The sequence below is a fragment of the Penicillium verrucosum genome (assembly GCF_028828655.1).
Source record: "Penicillium verrucosum strain IBT 35672 chromosome Unknown utg000001l_segment0_segment0, whole genome shotgun sequence".
Classification (NCBI taxonomy): Eukaryota; Fungi; Ascomycota; class Eurotiomycetes; order Eurotiales; family Aspergillaceae; genus Penicillium; species Penicillium verrucosum.
The window spans coordinates 11,562,782-11,584,071 of record NW_026643210.1 but is presented as its reverse complement, the minus strand read 5'-3'; the positions used below and the strand labels follow the sequence as shown (position 1 = coordinate 11,584,071).

General features: G+C 47.7%; 7 protein-coding genes across 7 annotated transcripts; 5 read left to right on the top strand and 2 right to left on the bottom strand.

The window, feature by feature from the left end:
* Window positions 1–228: 228 nt before the first annotated feature.
* On the top strand, window positions 229–1,194 carry N7516_004248 (uncharacterized protein; the record flags this gene model as incomplete). Its single annotated transcript, XM_057216968.1, has 1 exon — window positions 229–1,194. The coding sequence occupies one exon, from the start codon at window positions 229–231 to the stop codon at window positions 1,192–1,194; it is 966 nt and encodes a 321-aa protein (XP_057078851.1).
* A 289-nt stretch (window positions 1,195–1,483) lies between these two features.
* Window positions 1,484–5,531, bottom strand: N7516_004247 (putative PHD finger domain protein; the record flags this gene model as incomplete). The annotated part of the gene is made up of 5 exons (XM_057216967.1): window positions 1,484–1,624; window positions 1,684–3,715; window positions 4,247–4,634; window positions 4,690–5,345; window positions 5,404–5,531. 5 exons carry the CDS (start codon window positions 5,529–5,531, stop codon window positions 1,484–1,486), a joined length of 3,345 nt encoding a protein of 1,114 aa, XP_057078850.1.
* A 1,081-nt stretch (window positions 5,532–6,612) lies between these two features.
* On the top strand, window positions 6,613–6,888 carry N7516_004246 (uncharacterized protein; the record flags this gene model as incomplete). Its single annotated transcript, XM_057216966.1, has 1 exon — window positions 6,613–6,888. The coding sequence occupies one exon, from the start codon at window positions 6,613–6,615 to the stop codon at window positions 6,886–6,888; it is 276 nt and encodes a 91-aa protein (XP_057078849.1).
* Window positions 6,889–8,647: 1,759 nt separating this feature from the next.
* On the top strand, window positions 8,648–11,654 carry N7516_004245 (non-ribosomal peptide synthetase; the record flags this gene model as incomplete). Its single annotated transcript, XM_057216965.1, is given in 2 exon segments — window positions 8,648–9,539; window positions 9,550–11,654. 2 exon segments carry the CDS (start codon window positions 8,648–8,650, stop codon window positions 11,652–11,654), a joined length of 2,997 nt encoding a protein of 998 aa, XP_057078848.1.
* A 353-nt stretch (window positions 11,655–12,007) lies between these two features.
* Window positions 12,008–14,065, bottom strand: N7516_004244 (uncharacterized protein; the record flags this gene model as incomplete). Its single annotated transcript, XM_057216964.1, has 7 exons — window positions 12,008–12,187; window positions 12,252–12,379; window positions 12,436–12,510; window positions 12,571–13,197; window positions 13,259–13,348; window positions 13,409–13,722; window positions 13,830–14,065. The coding sequence occupies 7 exons, from the start codon at window positions 14,063–14,065 to the stop codon at window positions 12,008–12,010; spliced, it is 1,650 nt and encodes a 549-aa protein (XP_057078847.1).
* Window positions 14,066–15,611: 1,546 nt separating this feature from the next.
* On the top strand, window positions 15,612–17,159 carry N7516_004243 (MATE family efflux transporter; the record flags this gene model as incomplete). Its single annotated transcript, XM_057216963.1, has 3 exons — window positions 15,612–16,203; window positions 16,259–16,850; window positions 16,904–17,159. 3 exons carry the CDS (start codon window positions 15,612–15,614, stop codon window positions 17,157–17,159), a joined length of 1,440 nt encoding a protein of 479 aa, XP_057078846.1.
* Window positions 17,160–18,029: 870 nt separating this feature from the next.
* N7516_004242 (agmatinase) lies at window positions 18,030–19,658 on the top strand (the record flags this gene model as incomplete). Its single annotated transcript, XM_057216962.1, has 9 exons — window positions 18,030–18,164; window positions 18,225–18,321; window positions 18,384–18,474; window positions 18,549–18,632; window positions 18,682–18,903; window positions 18,952–19,169; window positions 19,220–19,312; window positions 19,372–19,522; window positions 19,571–19,658. 9 exons carry the CDS (start codon window positions 18,030–18,032, stop codon window positions 19,656–19,658), a joined length of 1,179 nt encoding a protein of 392 aa, XP_057078845.1.
* Window positions 19,659–21,290: the final 1,632 nt, after the last annotated feature.

Here is a 21,290-nt window from a genome sequence, read left to right as displayed (position 1 = left end):
TACCAATCAGAAGTGTATTGTTTTCAAATGGGTTCTACACAATTTATTTATGCCCAAAGCCATAGCCCAAGCCTTATTGTCATGTGCAAGGTCTAGCGCAAGTTAAAAATAGTAAGCAGATGAAACATATGAGCGCAACTTCATTTCAGCCCTACACTTTTTTAGACTTAGATTCTCCCCTTCGTGTCTGTTGATATATATTATATTTATCAAATTAATTCATTCAAAATGATGCGCCGAAAAGATGTTTATACCAATATCACCCCCATTTCCACATCCGTCCCCCGCCAACTAGCCCTCGACATCCTACACAGCCACAGCGAAATAATCACACTAAACCCACTCGTCCTCTCACATCAACCTATCAAGGCTCCACGGGATGCCGTGGCCGACGAGTATTACTCAACATGGTACGAGATCACAGAACGAGTACAATATGTCCCGGGGCTCGGCAAAATGGGGTCAGGCAAGATCAGCTTCAAAGGCAGTTTCCACAATGTCGCATGGGGTCTAGAAACACACATGTACGCGCCAATGGGAATCGACATCCGAAGCAAATGGCGCATTGCCGGCAACCAACACGACGAAGCCCCCGAATCCCGCGACGGACGCGCAGACGGCGCACCGAAAACAGGACTCTATCTGCGCGAAGACATCGAGATCGAATGCAACCGCACCTTAATTTCTTTCGTCAAGAGTCAGTTGAAGGCTGCTTCGAAGGTGCTGGTAGAGCGTCTGATTAAGAAAGCCGAGCTTCTTGATGCGGGTGTCTTGCAGGCTATGATGGAGGATGGGAAATTGACAACGTATAATCCGGCCGATCGATCGAGCAGGATTATCAGGGAGCCATCTTATTCGTCGCGCAGACAGTCGGATCAAATGTCCAGGTCGTCGTCGTCTCGTGTGCCCACTTCGCCGACGGATTCGGTGCAGTTCGGATCGGTGGCTTCGGGGTATGCCCCTCCGTCGCAATATGGTCAGGAACACCGTAAAAGCTTTGCTGTGGAATTGCCGGCGGACTTTCATCATCCGCAGCCTGGGTCTGATAAATATCAAGAGTTGCCGGATACTAGTCGATATTCGAAATCATCGCGGTTGGATAAGGGGTATAATGAACTATCTACTATGGAAGAGACTTTAGAGGAGCGCGGTGATGGAGTGTTACATTCTAACTCCTCCAGACCAAAGGGTTAGTTTTTATGTCGGAAGCAGACACAGCTTTAACCTCCTTTGGGCGCTTCTTCCATAATTCAGTTTTAATTTTTGATCTATTTACGTAAGCCATCAATCATGACCTGCTGTAACCTCACATTCCACAATAGTGCTTCCAGGGTTGATAGACAAATGATTATTTGATAGAAAGAAAGGGAAGGCTGGAAACCCAGAAGCCATATGGCAGTACTCCGTACACAAATAGGAAAACAACAAAATAGCAGCAAACGCATCTCGTGGTATCATGCAAGAAACATCATTCAAATCCAAATTAACGTCGCGAGCTTCCCTTGATAATCCCATCTTCACCCTTGTGCAGCTTGACACGGCACTGGGGACAGTACCACTTTGCCGTGCGAGAGGGGACTTCGGTCAGACCCACGCAGTTGAGATGGAACCATTCACGGTCACACTATAATAAAACAAAACATTAATATTCTGCTGGAATATGTTATAACGAGGATAACTTACATCCTGATTCTCGCAGCAGATCATCGTCCCAAAGCTAACATCTCCACAGAGACAGTATCGGGGCTCATTGACGTCGATCTGCTCGAGGACGCCGTCTTCGTCTACACGGACATCCTGGGAGTCGCGGACGCTAAGGCGTTTCTTTCCCGGCTTGGCTTTGCGGCGTCCGTAGCTCACTGCTGCGCCGCCATCTTGACCACTGGAAATGGGACCTGGTGCTGGACGCTTGCGTCGGCGGGCCGGGCCGGGAACACTTGGCGCATGTGACGACTCGCGGATGGGAGTTTTGTGAGCAGGTGTTGCGCTTTTAATACGGCGGTCACGTCCACTTGCTGCTATTGCGGTTGGGATGGTGATGAGGTTTCCTCCTTCGATTGAGGCAGCGGCTATAGAGCGCCGCGATGAAGGCCGAGTGACGGGCGGGGTGGGTGTAGTGACGACGGGTTGGACAAGGGATGGGTTGGATGGCCCGGAGCCTGTGGGGCTAGGGAGAGGAGGGGAGAGTTTGGCTTCAACTGCGGGGGACACATGGGTTTTGATCGGGGGGGTAAGGTCGTTGTTAGTTTCGGCGGCTGGAACGGCTCCTCGGCTAGATCTGCGCCGAGACGGGCCAGCCCTGGAAGAGGGCGCGGGGACAGGGGCGGGTGCTGCGACCGGGACAGCAACTGGGGTAGAGTCGGGAAGCTCGGGAGCAATCTCTGTTGCTTCGAGGATAACCTCGTCCCGTTTCCTCTTCCGTGATGATCGATTTGCGACTGGGGGGGCTTGGACGGGGCTTGGCAAAGGCATGGGCAAGACACCACCTTCGCCTTCCATCAATGCCTGTTCACGGGCCAATTGTTCGCGTTTCAACTTCTTTGCTTCGTTGAGTTTCATTCCGCGATTGCTCAGCTTTGTCTCCTCCAAATCTTTGGCGGCCTCCCCGCGCCGGGTTTCCTCAATATTATCACAGTCAATGAACTCCTCACCCGTCTCTTCTGCCAGGACCTTCGCTGCACGGTATGCTTCCCAGCCGCGATTTGACAGGGCTAGCTCACGGTGAATCATTACTTCACTTGGCTGCCACACAGCATTCTTTTTCATCTTCTTCCGCAGTCTGGTCATCTCCCACTCGGTCAATCGCAGCCATGGCAGGTCCTCGCTGCCCAATTTCGCGTCAGATGGTGGTGGTTTCAACTGCGCAAGAGCCTGAGCTGTGGACGGTCCATTACCCAAGCTTAGGCGACGCACTTTCTCCTTCTTTGGGGGTCGAGCGGGCTTGGGGGTAGATTTAATGAGTTCGCTCTCCAAGTCCGATTGCTCCGTACTAGCAAGCGGGGAGTCTGGATCAAAAGCTCCATCCGCACCTAGCAGGCGCCTCCGACTTTTATCTCTCCGATTGCGATTGTTATCCAATCGAAGGGTGATACGCGTCGTGGCATCCTTGTTGGTCTTCTTGCCTCCGCGCGCACGCTTCGATGTTGGTTCGGGTGGAGGTAATGGTTCTTCTGAAGCAGGTTTCGGCAGTCCTTCGAGTTTCTGGCGGATGCAACCTAATCGGTCGAAGTGGCGATCTACAACATCGTAGAGACGACAGGCCTCGGCATATGCTGATTCACGCGCATTGATGGCACGATCGACTTGAGAAGATATATCTTTGCGCAGCGCAATTGCGCCTGGTCGGTTATCGGGAGGAAGGTCTGGGAGCTGACCGTAGATCTGAGTGAGCTGGTGTACCGCTTGCGCCGAGTCGAGGTATCGGTCATCGAGGCCGCGTATGAGGGTCAAGGAACGGATTAAGTCTGCGGGGAGGTATTCGGTGTAGTCTATAAAGTCTGTTACCGTAGCCTGCGCGTCGGGGTCGAAGGGACCATCTAGGATAACCCCTCCGCTATCGTCTGTGTCGTCGGTCATAGGCATTCTAGCACGATAGTGGTGGATGTTGGAACTTGATAGGTTGTAGAAGGGGGGCTTGCGCCTTGAAATTAAACCAATGTTGAGGTTTGCCAAATTCACTGCGATTCTGGGATAGTAAATGAGGACATCGAGGGGTCTAGGTGTCAGATAACAGATGGAGCTGGGTGCCTTGCTGCACGAGGTCCTAAAAACAGCGGATGATAATTATTCCGAAACGGTCTGGGGAGCTCTTGGTCACGTGAATGTATACATAATGACTCGGAGCCCGCATACACCGAATACTACATGCGCCCGTCGGGTAATTCTTTAAGAGCTGCGGTGTGAGATCATACTCGTCTTCGAGGGGTTAGCGTTGGCTGCTTGTTGTTTTTTTTTACCAGCAGGCGTTCCCCCACTAGGTGGGAAGTAGATATTCGTTCTTCTTAGCTCAGTTCCTCTCCTTCTCTCCTTTCTCCCCGAATCGATTTTAAACGAATTCTGGGGTGGCTGCTTATGAGTTAGGGTGCAGTTTAATCAAAATTAGCTTCATTTTCGGTTCCACTACGGTGTAGGTACTTGGTTCCAAATGGAGAATCACCATCAAGAGATATGGTAAGTGGGAGATCTCGAACATCGATAATGATACCTTCAAAAGCGCACTCAAGATCATCAATTACCTACCTGACACCTTCTTAGAAGTGCCATCTCAATTGCCAGACCGGGACCAAACGAGGTAGCAACAACATGCGCCTTTTTACTTTGTGAACGAAGCCGATCCAAGACAATCAAGACCGAAGCACTAGACGAGTTTCCCCGTGTGCGATATATCTCCCGGCTTGCCTGCAGTTGATCTTCAGACAACAGCAAGACTTCTGCTACACCATCTATAATTGCCCTTCCTCCCGGATGCACGGCCCAGTCGAAATCATGGATCCCTAGCGGGCTCAGCAGCTCCCCTCCTGCTCTTGAATGAGAGTTGAATTGCTCTTCATACGACGGTAGAAGTCTTTCAAACATCGGTCCGATGGCGTGTTTAGTGTATTTGGGAATACCTCGATCGAGGGTAGCTCGATAACCTATATGCGCCGATCAGTCTGAGGTTCTTCAAACAGTGAACGACGATTAACAAACCATCCACATCCGCATAAAATGTCATATACTCAGCGGTGCCCGGAATCAAATCACAACCCCATTCCAGAAGCTCAAATTGAGGAGTGACTTCCTCGTCCTGAGCCATAGCATACTCATTGCAAAGAACAAAAGCGGCCGCAGCATCCGAGAACAAAACTGCTGCAATATTGACTTGATCAGAATCTGGACTGCGTTCTGCAATCGACAGATAATGTCGCACATTGGGCGTACACAGCTCACAAGCGAATGCCAAAATGCGGGCCGGTTTCCGTCGCAGACTCGCCCCGCCGGCTATTTGTGCTGCGGCCTTCAAAATTGACAGCCCACCTGCGCACCCAACACCATGGAGAAGCATGCGATCGACATGGAGTGGGAGGTTCAATTTACGGGCCACGAGAAAATCGTACCCCGGGTTACCTTGGTTGGTACAGGTAACCGCGATCGTGTGGGTGATCTGCTGGGGAGACACATGTGCTTCTGTGAGAGCCTTTTGGCATGCTTGGACGGCGAGGTCGACCCCGGCCTGACGAAAAAATTGATCGATCTCACTGATTGAGGGTGGGTCCGTCTGCGTTGCAAATCCTGCCTCATACGGTCGGACTGCAGATCTGGTCTCGATACCCGTTGAGCGGTTGACCTGGAGCAGCTTTTTTATTCTAGGTACAAAACATCAGCCGGTTTCCGTGGCGGGCCGAACAAACTTGAACAGTTTACCCTGGACGGCTCACATCGTGAAATCTTGATGCGAATTTATCGAGGTCTTCGGCACTTAGCAGATATGGCGGATATTGTGATCCCAGTCCCGTGATGTACAAGGCTGGGGTCAGTGAGTTGGGTTCCATATTAGTTGAGAGGAATCCGGTTACAAAAAAAGGAGAGGGAGATTGGATGTGAAAGACATCATGACCAAAACGAAGCAGTGAGCTAAAGTCTAGACCCTTGCTTCACTTTTGGCTATTGATGGCTTAGAGTTCAATCACTACCATCGCCACATGTTGGGCGGCTACGCCGCGTCTTGATCTAGAAATGTGTTGCATATTGATCTGGATCAACCAGTTGTAGCCCTGGTCTGTGGCAATGAAGGTCGAATGAATTTGGAAGGAGGCCCTAAGAACGAAGGTGATCTGCTGGGGACTCTAGTTCATCTCTTTATTTCTGAACATGATGGTGGGAGTAGACCAATTGTGCATTTTCAACGATAAATTAACGAGAGTAGACACATAAGTGTAGTCCGTGAGACATGACAAATAGTTCAAGGCCCGTAGTGAGCAATGTCTTGCTATACTAACTAGATACCTCAAGAGGATTCAATTTGTTGAAAACATTGTCCCGGTCATATTTTCTTTTCACCTTGAGCAGTGCATCAGCATTAACTCCGAACATATCTTCAGGTGTCATGTTGTCATCTGAAGGCAAAGTCAGTATATATTTCTCAAGCCCTAGTTATATTCTCCGTCTAGTACTCACCACGCGTGTAGCCGAAGAAAGTCGACACCAGTTTATCTGGCTTGTGACCAGCTCGTCGTACCTCACTCTCACACATATTCTGGATTGTTTCCCCCATGCTATGATGTCCTGGTCCTTGCTCGGATCGACCCATTGAAGGATGAGCGCCCCATTTAGAGTCTTGGTCCGACTTGGGAACGCAGTCTCGGCAACGGGCACACTACAAACCTTGGAAAGATCAAAATAATCGATCGCAAGACAACTTTTGGCCAATTCTGGCTCTGTGGTGAGTTTGCGACCGATCTCTTCGGACAATTGCGAGGCAAATTCAGGCCGAATAGGGGGGACGAGTTTCACTCCAATGATCTTTTTTCTTCCACCTGGCGGCATTGCATCGTCGAGCATGGTGTTGGCCACTTTGTAGGGCTTCATTTCCATGTTCGTGGTGATACATTCTAAGTTAACAAGGCTAGAGAAATGCGTTCTTCCTTCCTCCTCGGGGCCATTGAATACGAGGATCGTGGTGACAACTGGGGCCCCAGTATCAGGAGATACAGCAAAGACACATTGCGCTGCCGCATTCCCCTGTGGATGAATGAGAGCACCGTTGAGTGCGTGGACAACCTCGGGCAGTTTGTCACGCGTGAACATCATGGTGCCGCACCAGACCTCGTTGGCTTGCGTGTGTGCCTGGAATCTCAATTCCGCTGCGACCCCGACATTCGCTCCAGCACCCCGAATCGCCCAGAATAGGTCAGAGTGGTCGTCCTTGGATGCATGTAAGACTTTTCCCTCGGCAGTCACCACTTTTGCGGAAAGAAGATTGTCAAGGGCCAGCCCATACTTCGGAGTCAGATACCCATAACCTCCGCGGACAGTGAGCCCGCCGACACCCGTTTGGCTGACCGTGCCGCCAACTAAGGCTAGATTAAATTGAGCAGCAGTTTCGTTCACATCCTTCCACAGTGCTCCACCCTGAGCAGTGACAGTTGAGTCGATTGAGTTGACACTGACTTGTCTCATGCCGCCAAGGTCGATCAAAATACCTCCATCACTCGAGCAAGAGGTGTCTGTGGAATGTCCTCCGCCCTTAATTGCCAGGTCCAGTCGGTTGTCCCTGGAAAAGCGCACGGTAGTTGCAAGATCTTGGGTGTTTGTCGGGCGAATAATGACTCCCTATATGGTGGATCAGTTAAAGTTCAGCATCCTATGTAATGGATTGGGCCGTACTGCTTGTTGACATCCAACTGCTGACCATCTTTCCAGGCTTTTTCTGTACCCTTCAGAGTCCGGATAAAAAACATATTCCGGTTCTTTAATCTGAGATATCAACAACTGAACGTGTTCACGAGATATTTTGGAGACCATCATGCTTTGCAGGGCAAGAGACAATTTGATAGTATAGGAAAGACTTGTTTATGCGTAAATGCTCTTCTGTCTTTTGTATAAATGGATATATTACTTCTAAGCTTCCTATCGCACTAGTTAAATATTCCAGTCTGAATACTATTCTCTCGCCACCAAATGTGTTATAGCGCATTGACCCCGATTTGTATAGTTGCTTGTCAAATGGGAGTTAGCCATAGGCGCTCAGTCACCTTTTCTAAGTTTTGCCTCCCATCACGGGATATAAATCCGTATGCAAGAAAACCTGCATTGGGTATATTATTCTGCAAATCTATGTCTGTTCTGCATTCTGCAAAGCTGCAACTGTATGAAATATCTACATACTACGTCGATTAACGTCAGCGAAAAGCGCAGTTTAAATGATACCTTAATCGAAGTATCTGACAGTGTTGCTGATATTGATTCTCTATTAAGTCTAGTGCGACTAATAATGTACCCAATGTAAGTTTTGTCACATATGTGTTAAGCCGAGGATAATGCAAAGTTCAACACCGTAAAAGGCCTGGATAGTTTGATCAGACACGACCCGTAGGACCCATACCCGTAGGTAGTAGAGACTATCTAATCCACTAATACATACCTACCTAGGTAGATATACACATCGATATGCCCAATGTGACTTCGGGTGCATAAAGTGTGTCCAAGTGTAACTTATTCTTCTGTATAAAATAATGTAGATCCAATGTAAGACCTATTGTATATAGTATGGCGAGCCGAAAAGGGTGAAGAATGACCTAATGATTAGTAGTATAACACCTGCACCGGGCAGGTTTGAACAGTTTGATCAGCCATCGCCTTCTATTCAGAGAAAATGAAGGTGAAATGTGACCAGTAGACGTCAACGAATGCGATTTACCACACATCCGGTGTAACAAACCCCAAGGATGAACATAGATCACTCTTTCAGTAGGCAACAGTTTTCCCTTCCTGGGATAGACAGCAAAGGTAGACAGAGCACGATGCCCTATAAAATGGCTGGTGCTCTGGTGTGTTTTCTGGTGGAGCAAAATTGTCAAACGGTCTATTCATTATTAGACCATCAGATTTTGTCAGATATCTGTCTTAACACAACCATCACCGGTTACTTCGACTAGCAGAAAGCGCAATGGAGCATCGCCTTGTTCAGCGTGCAAACGCTTCTCCCAATGCGATTGCAGTTATCGATGGCAATACCAGCATTAGTTACCAAGATCTCATTGCACGAGCTGATGTACTTGCTGAGAAATTGCGTGGAAGGTCAATCGAACTCGCGGAGCCCGTTTGTATCTTACTTGACTCTGGTTATCAACAGATCATCTCGCAAGTTGCTGTCCTCCGAGCTGGAGGGACCTGTGTCCCCGTTACTCCATCCATGCCTTCTCTCCGCCTGGTGGCCATGCTACACGATATCAAGTCCCGTTTCGTTATTACCAACGAAGCCCTCATGGATCAGGTGTCAGACTTCGAAGTTATCCGAGTTGAAGAAGCAACTGTGGAGAATATCACTTTCAGCGAGACCAGCCCAATTGATGTACAGGCAGGATGTCCGGAAACCCATCGCAGCCACATTATCTTCACCTCTGGCTCCACGGGACAGCCGAAAGCCATCCAGGTCCTGGCTTGCGGCATTCTCCATGTCTTAGCCTCTGAACCGGCTACACTGTTGGGCCCAACTGACCGTATGGCTGGATTCATCAGCCCTGGATTTGATTTCGCCCTCTTTGAGGTCTGGGCGTCGCTACTTGCTGGGGCGACAGTCATCCAAATCCCTAAAGTGATTGTCACAGATCCATTTGCTCTCAGTGACTTTCTGGAAAATAGAAAGGTGACAGTGATGATTGTACCAACAGCCCTTTTCAATGTCATTGCCTTGAATGCGCCCAACGCGTTTCGTGGTCTGCAGCACGTTCTTGTGGGAGGCGAGGCCGTGAATGTCAAAGCAATGAAGAAGGTCCTCATCAACGGCCCACCAGCAAATTTGTACAACGGATACAACTATATTTGTGACAACATGCCGGGTCACTTTAGATGAAACACAACATCCTCGCATCAGCATCGGACGAGCATTCGGAGAATCCAAAGTTTATCTGTTGGACGAACAGCTCAGGAATATCACCGGCGCACATCAGACTGGGGAGTTATGTGTTGTCGGACCCCAGCTGGCAGCAGGATATCTGAACCGACCCGAAGAGACCGAGAGGCAGTTTATCTATGTCAATACCGCCACACTAGGAGAGGACGAGGGGTCATCCATCCGCCTGTACCGTACTGGGGACCTGGCACAATGGAAAGACTCATCTGGTACTTTGGATTATATTGGCCGAGCAGACAAACAGGTCAAATGCTCCGGACACCGAGTGGAATTGGGCGATATCGAGCGGACGCTGGAGAGACACCCTCAAGTGGAATCGTGTGTTGTTCTCCAACACAAGCAGGAGCACTCGGAAAATCTGGCGGCCTATGTGATTCCAATTGAATGTGAAACGGAAGTTCAACTCTCCGGGATTACCGATTGGGCAAAGGAACATCTGCCTTATTACATGGTCCCCAGCTCGATCCAAAGTGTCCACGAATTTCCGCTTTCGTCCAGTGGCAAGGTTGATAGGAATGTTCTGGTTCGCGATTTACAAAACGCACCAAAGGCAGACGAACCTAAAGCCCAGCAAGCTCCAAAAATGAAAAGCCAAGACGACTGGCTCCAATTGCATCTCCAAGAATCGTTGAATGTGTCACACGTCGATCCCAATAAGAATATATTCGCTCTAGGATTCACTTCGCTGCAGTCTGCCCAGCTAGTAGGGACGATCAAGCACCACAGTGGAAAAGTTGTGACGCTGGCAAAACTGCATGCAAGCCCTACCTTGGAGAGTCTTACAGCTCTCCTTCAAAGCTCCGACGAAGACAGCACTGATGCTGCCCAGACAACGCGGTGGGCACAAGACTCCCATCTAGCGGATGATCTAGTCGCTCCCCCAGATTGGCAATCTACCAAAGAGGGACACGTTTTCCTCACAGGAGCGACTGGGTTTGTCGGCGCATACTTACTGCATCAACTTCTGTCCATGCCTAGTGTGAAGAAGGTTGCCTGTTTAGCCCGAAGCCGTGGCAATCTCACGGCAAATGATCGCATTCAGAAAGCGTTGGAGAAATATGACCTTTGGGATGGCAGGCTGGAGAGCACCCAAAAGATCATCGCTCTTGATGGAGACCTAACAGATGCCACTCTAGGTCTAGGGGAGGATAAGTTCAACTGGCTCAGCAACTGGGCGAGCGTAATCTTCCACATTGGTGCGCGAGTGAACTGGTGTGAACCTTACGAGACTCTTTACGAACCCAATGTGGTTGGTACGCGGAATATCATCCGACTCGCCACACTGGGCCGACGCAAGGCACTGCATTATGTCTCCTCGATAGATGCGTGGAATGTAACTGGTCTTATAAACAAGACGGAGCGAGTCTTCGAGGATGCCCCGCTCAAACCACATCTGGAATCATTGCCTTATGACATGGGATATTCGCAGAGTCAGTGGGTGGCAGATGAGATGGTCCAGAGGGCGCGGGACCTTGGCTTACCTGCGACCATCTATCGACCAGGATTCGTGATTGGGGACAGTCCACGGGGCTATGGAAACGCAGATGATTTCTTTGCACGGCTGATCGTGGGGTGCATTCAGAGCGGCGGGTTCCCCCATCTTCCTCATCAGCGACTAGAGTATGTGACGGTCGAATTCGTCTGCTCGGCCATTCTACATATCGCATCAAAGTCTGAGAGTCTCGGTCGATCATTCCATCTCGTCTCCCCGGATGTGGCACAGTCGGTGAGTATAGAGAAGACATGCAGCCTGATTAACCAAGCTGGATATCCAGTCAAGGAAGTTCCATATCAGGAATGGATTGACATGATTCAACACACTCCAGGGAATCCATTGGAATCCATGATTCCCATGCTGCAGGAACCAGTTTTGGGGGACTTGACTCGGATGCAGACAAGTATGTATACTCCTGTCTATGAGACCCAAAACACTGTCAAGGCTCTGGCAGATCGGCCGGATATCAAATATGTTCCTTTGGATCATGAGCTATTGCAACAGCACATCGACTTTTGGTTGAGTAGGGGGTACTATTCTCTCTAATTATCCTCTTGGGACAATCACATATTTACGCGTGGATGTATTTAACGGAAACGATATTAAACTCGAGAAGTAAAACGCCGTAATCTTTGCTCTCTACCCTTGACTTTTCCTTTATATAATTGAGATCGGGGGTAGACTTATAATGAAGCGGTATTCTTAGTTATAGCCGGCGATCCGATCTTTACCAGTAGTACCTTTAACTATCTCTAGGGTAGGTGAAGTATACGTACTCTCTTGCGTTTAGATCTAGCTAGTTAATAAGTGCATTTTCTTAAATTAAATTTAATACCTTAGTTACTTGGGTACGGTCGGAATTAGGCGTGCGGCCACGAATCCGGCCCCGAAGACGAAAATCAAGGGTCCATATCAAACTCCGGATTGACCCATGAAGGTTGTGGTGCTTTTGCACGCATCCAAGCCCCAAACTTATGCAGAACACCAAATACCAGACACCCGCCAGCAAGTACAATAAGTCCTTGGGCAGTAAATGTCCAGGTCCAACCAGAAGACTCTTGCCAGGGGGCGATGAAAAACTGTATCAGGTCAGTATCAACATTCATTAGACAACCCATTATCAAGAAATATTGGACGACGTACCGGATTGATAAAAGCACTCAGGTTCAAAAATACAGCGTAGAAAGTGACAACGCTCGTCGTCTGTAATGGGTAGCAGTCAACAATGTAGCTAGTAGTTACAGTATTGCCTATCTGGATACCAGCCGCAACTAGAGGATTGTCAGCTTTACATCGGATGCTATATACACCGCAATATAGAGCTCACATAGGAATAATGCCACCTGGCCTACTATCCAGTGATAGCTTTTGTCGATACTAACACCCCAGACGACTAATCCAACTATAATAAACATTGTTGTCAGTCGAGTTCAACATATATCGTCTGGAAGGCCAAACACACCAGTGCTGATCAATATAGCCGGGTACGCCAACCACAATCGCATCTCTGGAACGCGGATATTGCCATTCCTTTTCGACAACTTCTCGACAATAAAGTCACTTAATCGTCCAGAACATCCAATTTCCGAGAGAAAGGTCCCAAGGAACAGTCCAAGGAACAACAGTCCCTGGATAAGAGGTGTGTAGGTCGGGTAAGCTGCCGGTATCATCGTGATAACAGATAAAACCCACCAATACCAGGCGAAGCAGTATCCAACAACTGCGATAACTACTACGGGTAATTGAAACGTCAATACAAACCGAGTGATTGAGTCCCACGGCTTGGGATGGTGCATGCCGGGGATAGGGCGCCAATTGATGAATGGTAGGTTCTTTGTCCTGCGTAGCTCTGGTAATAAGGTCTCTGCCGGAAACATGGACATAGCCGTGTCATCTCCTTTTATTTGCTTTTCAATATCACTCGGAAATGCATTGGTACCATCAAGACGAGGCATTTGCTGAAGCATCTTGATGCGGGGGTAAAGGGTCTCTGGCATGAAGAAAAGTTCGAGGAGTAGTAATAACGCAAAGAGGATTGCGTTGAACCAATGTATCCATGAGGCACTCACGAGGTCCAAAAAGCCGCCAACTAGTAGCATATATCAACATATGACGGGCCGGTGTTTTAAGATATCCGGGCAAAAACCTACAGGTAGGACCTAGAAGCAGACCGGAATCAAGTGCTAGAACCCACAATCCAAGCTTCTGACCACGCTCGTAATCAAAGAACAGATCGTTCACTTTGCCCAAGGTAAATGTCAGATATGAATCTTGCCCGAAGATGAATGATTGGGACATACCGACTGCCATTCCGACTATAGAAGCTGGGCTTACCCCAAATCCTTGGAAGAAGCGAGCAGCCATATATCCAGAATAGGTATCAGCTACCGCAGCGCCAATGGTGGAGACCAGTGATATGATTGTTCCGACTAAGAAAACCACCCTTCGACCATAGGTATCACCAAGCGATGACCATATGAGTGGTCCGACGGATAACCCTAATGCCGGTACGGCGACTGTCCAGTTGACTTGCGAATAGCTAATCGAGTATTGATCTTGAATCGCTGTAAATGATGGAACTGTGGTGGTCGTGAGGTATGTGAATAGGAAATATCTAACAGGACGTAGCAAGATGTCAGTAAGACATGTAGACTGGAGTTTACTTTCTGGCAAGTATGAAGCCAAATAGCGAATGAATCTCGGAGTTGCTTTTGTACGTACTTTAACATAACGATAGATAGTATGCCATGTTTTTGAAGGCTTGACCAGTTTAATGGATCTAGGGAGTCTGCAGTCGGCTGAGGGTGAAGTCTGATTCCGTTTTTGTTGATTTCTGCATTGTAGAGAATTTGGGTGCCCTGGTCCACGGGAGTATGGGTGGGGTCAAAGTCGTCGCTTTTGGTGTCTTTCTCTCCAATCTCACGTTTATCATCGATTGCTTTTGTGCAAGATGCCATCTTGTAGGTTCTTTTATCTGAGTACTTAGCCAAGAGTAAAGAAGGCAACGCCGGTATGTAAGTATGGTATTGGCCGTTGAAGCCCTACCTGACACCTCGATCTGGGACTGGAATATATATAAAATAATATATACTAGAGCTGAAGACTATCTCTCAGCGTGTGCTGGAACTAGCCATCGGCTGTCTACTGGCCTTGCTGCCAGGGTAGAATCTCCTGATGCAAGTAGCTGATAAGAAAGTCATTAAAGTTTATAGGATACTATGAAGCGCATTCGAGACTATTTCATCGAGTGAATAAGCCTTATATGTATTGAAGCCCTGGCGTCATATACTATTGCCATTTTGTTTCTTCCTACGAATAATTGTTTGGCGAAGTCATAACATGTTTATTCATGAGGCACGCAATTAAACAGTGAAGTATTTGGGTCATTTCTTTCTTCAAATTTTGTGTACATAGACCCTTTGGAACGGTTATTCTATAACTGCCGGGACTATCATTGCCGCAAAGAGCCCCGCCACTATCAAAGTGACGGGGATGTGAGGACGTCGTTCGAATGTACCAATCAACTGGCTGGAGTCAATGATAAGTGTCAAAGATAAGGGCGACAGGCGATCAAACATTGGCTGCAGAGTGACTCCGATGTTGAGATCCTAAAAACCATGTAGACCTATGTCTACCTTGGGGGAATCTCTGGGGTACGCTAAAAACGCATGGGCTCTAGCAATATGGATTTGAAAACACCATAATCAGTCCCACTATAGTAAATCATTCAAGAATTAAATATACTGTAAATTTTCACGACATGCCTGATCGGCATTGGAGTAGACGATAACAAATCCGCGGAGAACAAGTCATTAGCATGACACCATCCCTTTGGGCGTTATCAAAGTGGCTTTTGCATTGACAACGAGCATTCTTTTCTCTCTAGTCAACTTCCGCTTTGGGGAAATATCTAGAGAAGACCCGAGGACTTCAACGCTGATCCCGTTCTCCGCTATCACAGATAACAAGAAACAAAAATATCCGACACAAGTTGGAGATGAAGACTAGACTAATCTATCCAAATCCACAGTCTCCAATTTTGGCAGTCACAGAAACGCGGGGCTCTAGCACTCTCACTTGTTGTATACCAGAAGTCGTCCGAGATCGGACTTGAACTTGGGTTACTCGACTGAAAAGGCATAGCAGTGGAGAAAAAAATACACACTTCACGAAAATTAATGCCTTGATTGTCTCATTCATACCAGCTATGTATCATATATAGTAGCAAATTTGCTGTATCACTGAGAGATTCGTGGATATACAAACTCCAAGCTGACCGTGTCATAACCTTGAAATAAATTCGCACTTTCCCAACCAAAAGCGGTTTTCTAATGGGAGTGTTTTTACTCCTTTCAACTACCTTGCTTGAACAGGTGGAATTTACTACTGTGCCCTCACTTCTTTCTAAAAGCCATCACATCGCCAAATTGCTCAAGCCGGCCAATATATGGAAGGCAAAGTCAGGTCTACCACAAAAGCACATACTGTTACAGTTCAGTTACCATGTCAGGCCCCTTCAGCAACAGAGGCTCAAATCCCTATCCAAGCGAATACACTTCCCTCCTCTCCAAGCCTATCGACGAGGAACCACCGCTGAGCGACTCCGAAGAAGATGAAAGCCCATTCTCACAAGCTCTCATCCTCGCCGAGTTCTGGATCTTACTGAAAGACTCAATCCCTGTGATTCTAGCCTACGCACTGCAAAACAGCATCCAAACAGTATCGGTTTTGATCATCGGTCGCTCATCGCCGGAGAACCTCGCAGCGAGTGCATTCTCCCAGATGTTTGCGATGGTTACAGCGTGGATGATTGCTTTGGGAGGTACCACGGCCATGGATACACTCGCCTCTTCCTCGTTCACAGGAAGCTCTAATAAACATGATTTGGGAGTCCTGCTACAGCGTGGTTTCTTCGTCTTGAGTCTTTTTTATATACCCGTTGCTGTCTTGTGGGCTTTTTCCGAGCCGGTGTTTTTGTTCCTTGGACAAGATCCTCGACTTTCGCAGGACAGCGCGAGGTTCTTGACTTGTTTGATTCCTGGGGGCTTGGGGTATATCTATTTTGAGGTTATGAAGAAGTATCTTCAAGCTCAAGGTACGTTTGCACGAGATGTATTCAGGTATGAGGACTAACCATGACCGCTGTATAGGAATCATGCGAGCTGGAACATACGTGCTGCTTATTATCTCACCATTAAATGCCGGTCTCAACCTCCTATTCTGCTACACATTGGATTTCGGCCTCTTAGGCGCACCCCTGGCAACTGGACTCTGCTACTGGCTCTCATTTGCATTGCTAGTTCTCTACGCACGCTTCGTCAACGGTTCAGAGTGTTGGGGAGGATGGTCTTGCGAGGCATTCCAAAACCTTCACACATTTGCACGACTCGCTCTTCTAGGCGTCGTGCACGTTGGAACGGAATGGTGGGCATTCGAGATCGTCGCTTTAGCAGCTGGGCGTCTGGGTACTGTCTCACTCGCTGCTCAGAGTGTTATTATGACAGCCGATCAAGTACTCAATACGATCCCTTTCGGAATTGGGGTAGCGACATCCAGCCGCGTCGGTAGCCTACTAGGAAAACGGGACGATGCCGGTGCAGCGCGGGCGGCGCATATGTCTGCCGTGCTGAGCATGGTTTTGGGCGGTGTTGTGCTGGCTGTTCTCATCGGGACGCGAGACCACTTTGCCAAGATATTCAATGATGATTCCAGCGTCGTGAGCCTTACGGCTGAGGTATTACCGTATGTGGCACTTTTCCAAATTGCCGATGGGCTTAATGGGAGTTGTGGGGGAGTCTGAGAGGAATGGGACGGCAACATGTGGGTGCTTTGGTTAATCTGGTGAGTTATTACTGTGGTGCATTGCCGTTAGGCATCTGGCTTGCGTTCCACGGTTGGGGACTCAAGGGTCTGTGGATTGGACAATGTATTGCTTTGTATTTGGTTGGTGTCTTTGAGTGGGTTATTGTTGCGCGCAGTCGGTGGGATACTGAGGTGCAGAAGGCTTTCCAGCGCATGGATGTACATGAGACTTTGGAGGATGGGATTTGAAGGAGAGTGTATTCAATTGAACTATATAGTCACCTATATGTAGGTCTTGTTAGATAGAAATTGAATTGCATTATTGTTGATATTGATTTACAAGTCTTGTCCAACGTCTCCCTACATTCGAAATCTCACAACACAGCCACGTTTAATAACCGTTCTACTGTAACCAGTTTTATATTGCATACATTGTTACAATATCCTATACCAACAACCCTACAACTGTTTTATCCTCCGTTGTCGGGCAAACAAACTATCAGATGCTGGATTTTATTGATCGGCAACGACCAATGACGGTCGACCGATAAGCCTTCGCATATATACTAAGAGAAATAAATCCCCTATCTTCCCCAACTCTACGGAGTACTAACTATTAGCTAGTTATTTATCTCCCGTTCTCATCTCCCCCGGCCTTCCATTTTGGGATGGAATAGATCTGTCTTGCATAATGTATGTCTGTCGTGGCCAAGCCTTCACCCTACATCCCCCACTAGCCGCTTATTCTCCTGCCATCAGTTCCTCAAAGGGAAGTTACTGGGAGTGGAGAGATAAACCACTGCCTAGCAGTGGTAATTCTTCTTTTCAAGAGTCGATGCTAATGTTTATCTTATGGGTGCAGATCGTAAGGACTGCCGACTTCTTGTCAATCATGTCTGTATCGGGGCAATAAGGGTAGAGGGTTACTATCGCTTGGCAAGCCGACTGGTTGCATGCAACTGTATACTGTGAATCAAACTGGGATTTAGAGAGTATTTACAAGGAATGGCATATATATATCATGGAAGGCCCTGTGTTTTACCACCATAGCGAAACGGCTTGTACTCACTTTAACGCTTTCAAATTCTTCTATACACAAACCTGAGTCTTGAAATCACAATGTTTGCCTCCATCGCAGGCTTGGTTGTCCTGGCTACTCTTACCACAGCCCATGGTGACCATAGCCAGTCTCAGCTGGCTGGTCCGCATCAAGGACTCTGGTACAACACACTCCCAGGAGATGGTGGCACGCAGGTGAGCAGCCCATTCATTGACATTTCAACTCAAGGATAGCCATCCCACTAAACAAACAAGGCCGACTCCGTATTCTCCGGAATCACAACTTTCGGCCGCCTACCCTATTACCCATGTCTGGCCAGCGACGCCGAGAAATACGACATCGCTTTCCTAGGTCAGTCCACCCGGCCAACGACAAGACCATACAAATTCCCTACTCACACTACTACCAACCAGGTGCCCCCTTCGACACCGGAACCTCCTACAGACCCGGCGCCCGGTTCGGACCCAGCGGTATCAGACAAGGTTCTCGGCGCCTCAATCTATAGTATGTACCAGCCCCAACAGGCAAAGCTGCTTTCAACATGGCACGAATGACGCTCACAAAAATTTGGCTTTCAGCGGTGGTTACAATGTGCCTTTGCAGGCGAATCCGTTTACCAGCGATATGCGAATCTTGGATTGTGGCGATGTTCCTGTTACTTCGTATGTCTATGATCGGGGATCAAAGGATAAGGAACTAATCCCGACATAGCTACGACAATGCCTGGGCAATCCGGCAGATCGAAGAAGGGCACAACAGCATCCTGATGCGCAAGCCTTACCTTGACGCAGATAAACCGGGTATTTCACGTGCTGGCAAGACCCTTCCTCGTGTTATTACCCTTGGTGGTGATCATACCATCACACTGCCCTTGCTACGGAGTATCAATAAAGCCTATGGGCCTGTGACGGTGATCCATTTTGATAGTCATTTGTGAGGCCTCTTAGCGTTACAGTATAGACGAATAACTGACTTGGTTAGGGACTCGTGGAAACCGAAGGTCTTCGGTGGCTCTCCTAGTGATGTTGCAGCTATCAATCACGGCACATACTTTTACCATGCGGCGATGGAAGGATTGTTGAGGAATGATACTAACATTCATGCTGGTATTCGTACGACGCTTTCTGGGCCTTCTGATTATGACAATGATGGGTACTGCGGGTTTGAGATTGTTGAGGCGAGGGAGATTGATGTTATTGGTATGTTAACTTGTCGACTAGCGTTGGCTTTTTGCTCATTATTATTCTAGGAACGGACGGTATTATCAAGAAGATTCGCGATCGTGTTGGAACCGATAATCCAGTATATCTTTCTATCGATATTGATACTTTAGATCCTGCTTGTGAGTCTTGTTCGAAGATGTCTATTGTGGCTTGTTCTGTCGCTAAGAACACAATCCAGTTGCACCGGCTACCGGCACACCAGAGACTGGCGGGTGGTCCACGCGTGAACTACGAACAATTATCCGTGGTCTTGACGGGTTGAACTTCATTGGTGCGGATATCGTTGAGGTAGCGCCGGCTTATGATACCAATGCAGAGTTGTCCACGATGTAGGTTACTTTGAGCGGAAGATATAACAAAAACTGACTTTTTGGCAGGGCTGCCGCTGATGTTCTATATGAAGTCCTTACTATCATGGTTAAAAAGGGCCCATTGTCTATTGGGGAGGATTCTCATGAGCTGTGAGGGCTTGTGGAGCTACTGGGTATGTCATTGCCCTATTTGGGAGCGCAGCAAGTCTTGAAGTCGGTGGAATGAACATCGTTTGAGGAGAGAAAGACAATACCGGAAAGGAGGATTTCGCATGTCAATGTTCATGTCAATTGCTTCAGATGTTTTGATTCGAAATTGTTCGCCATAGAATAATGAATCGCCGCTCAACATCGAGCAGAATTTTGCTCTTGCTGCAAAGTCATGTAGAGCAAACACCTATATCTATATTATCTACCAATATCTGACTTGAAAATCACAAAAACAGGATAGATCAAGGTCATTTCCCGAAAACCGCTTTATTTTTGACACTTATAAACCGTCCAAAAAGTTGGAGATGTATGGGGACGAAAAGCCTCATTTTTATGGAGTTAACGGCACCTAGTTATCCCATGCCGAGTTTACACTTGTATAGAGAGGCCTGAAAGCGGGCTAAAACAAGGCTTAATTCAAGCATTTGTCATTGAGCGCTATACCCCGTCGTACTGGTATCTAGTGGCATCTAGTCTTTTCCTATATTGTACATAGGCTGTTGTACAGTCGCGTATTATTATATTGTTATTGTTATAAGACATAAGCTAATATTTCACCGCCCAAACTTGGAGGGGTTTCTTTTTCTCGTTCTCATAGTTCTCCGACGTACCTCTCTACATTTCCAGTCTTGTCAATATGGAGAAAAAAGACCTCCAAAAAACACTTATTCCATCCCTAGGATCCTCTGCAGGAAGCCAGACGGACGATGAGCTACCTACTTCACCCCTCATGTTGATTGTGGACTCCTATCCTGATAACCTCGTTGTCAAATACCTTATGGCACCGCTCGCCAGACATCCTTTCCTGTAAGCAAATAAATAAATACCTACCATTGGTGATAATTACTAAATGTATTGGGAATACAGAACCATTTTTTCACTCCTGGTTTTTCTCTTTGGCTCTCTCCCAGTGTGTGGCCATTGGAACCCTGAGGGTTTGCGACTGGAGATTTAAATATCAGACATTTTCAATTGCGATGGGACTAGTGAGCTTGAAGGGCTATGCCAATTACCTTGGGCGAAAGCTTGAAAAAGGAAAGGTCGCGAAAGGCTCAACTTAGGTAGTTCTGATCTTTTCTTGTACGATGGAATCAATTTGACAATGTCCAAACTTACCATAACTACTCTAGCCTCCACATATTTGTATACAAGATTTACGCGGTATGGGTGTAAAAATCAAATACTACCTCGGTATGTACTATTGAGACGTAAATTAGGGTCAGGGTCCACCCTCGGTCTGTTAGCCCCAGTGGGCCACGGCCAACGGCTATCCCCGTGTGGGTTCCTGGAAGGTTGTGAGGCCTGAGAACTACATCCCTGCAAGTAATAAGAGAAGAAGTAGAGTGGCGAGCTACTTGCGAGGGAAGAAAACGACAACGGATAGTAGAGCTAACAGAAGACTAAAGAAGGAAAAGAGAGAGGAAGGAGGTCAAACATGTAGGCATTACTGGCCTGACAAACCAGGCATCAATGCCCAGGTGGGAGCCGTTTGCCCCCGCCCACCGTGTCAACTAATACTCTATTTTCATTATCCTACTTACTATATTCTAGGCCTCTTTTCCTATATTGTATGTAA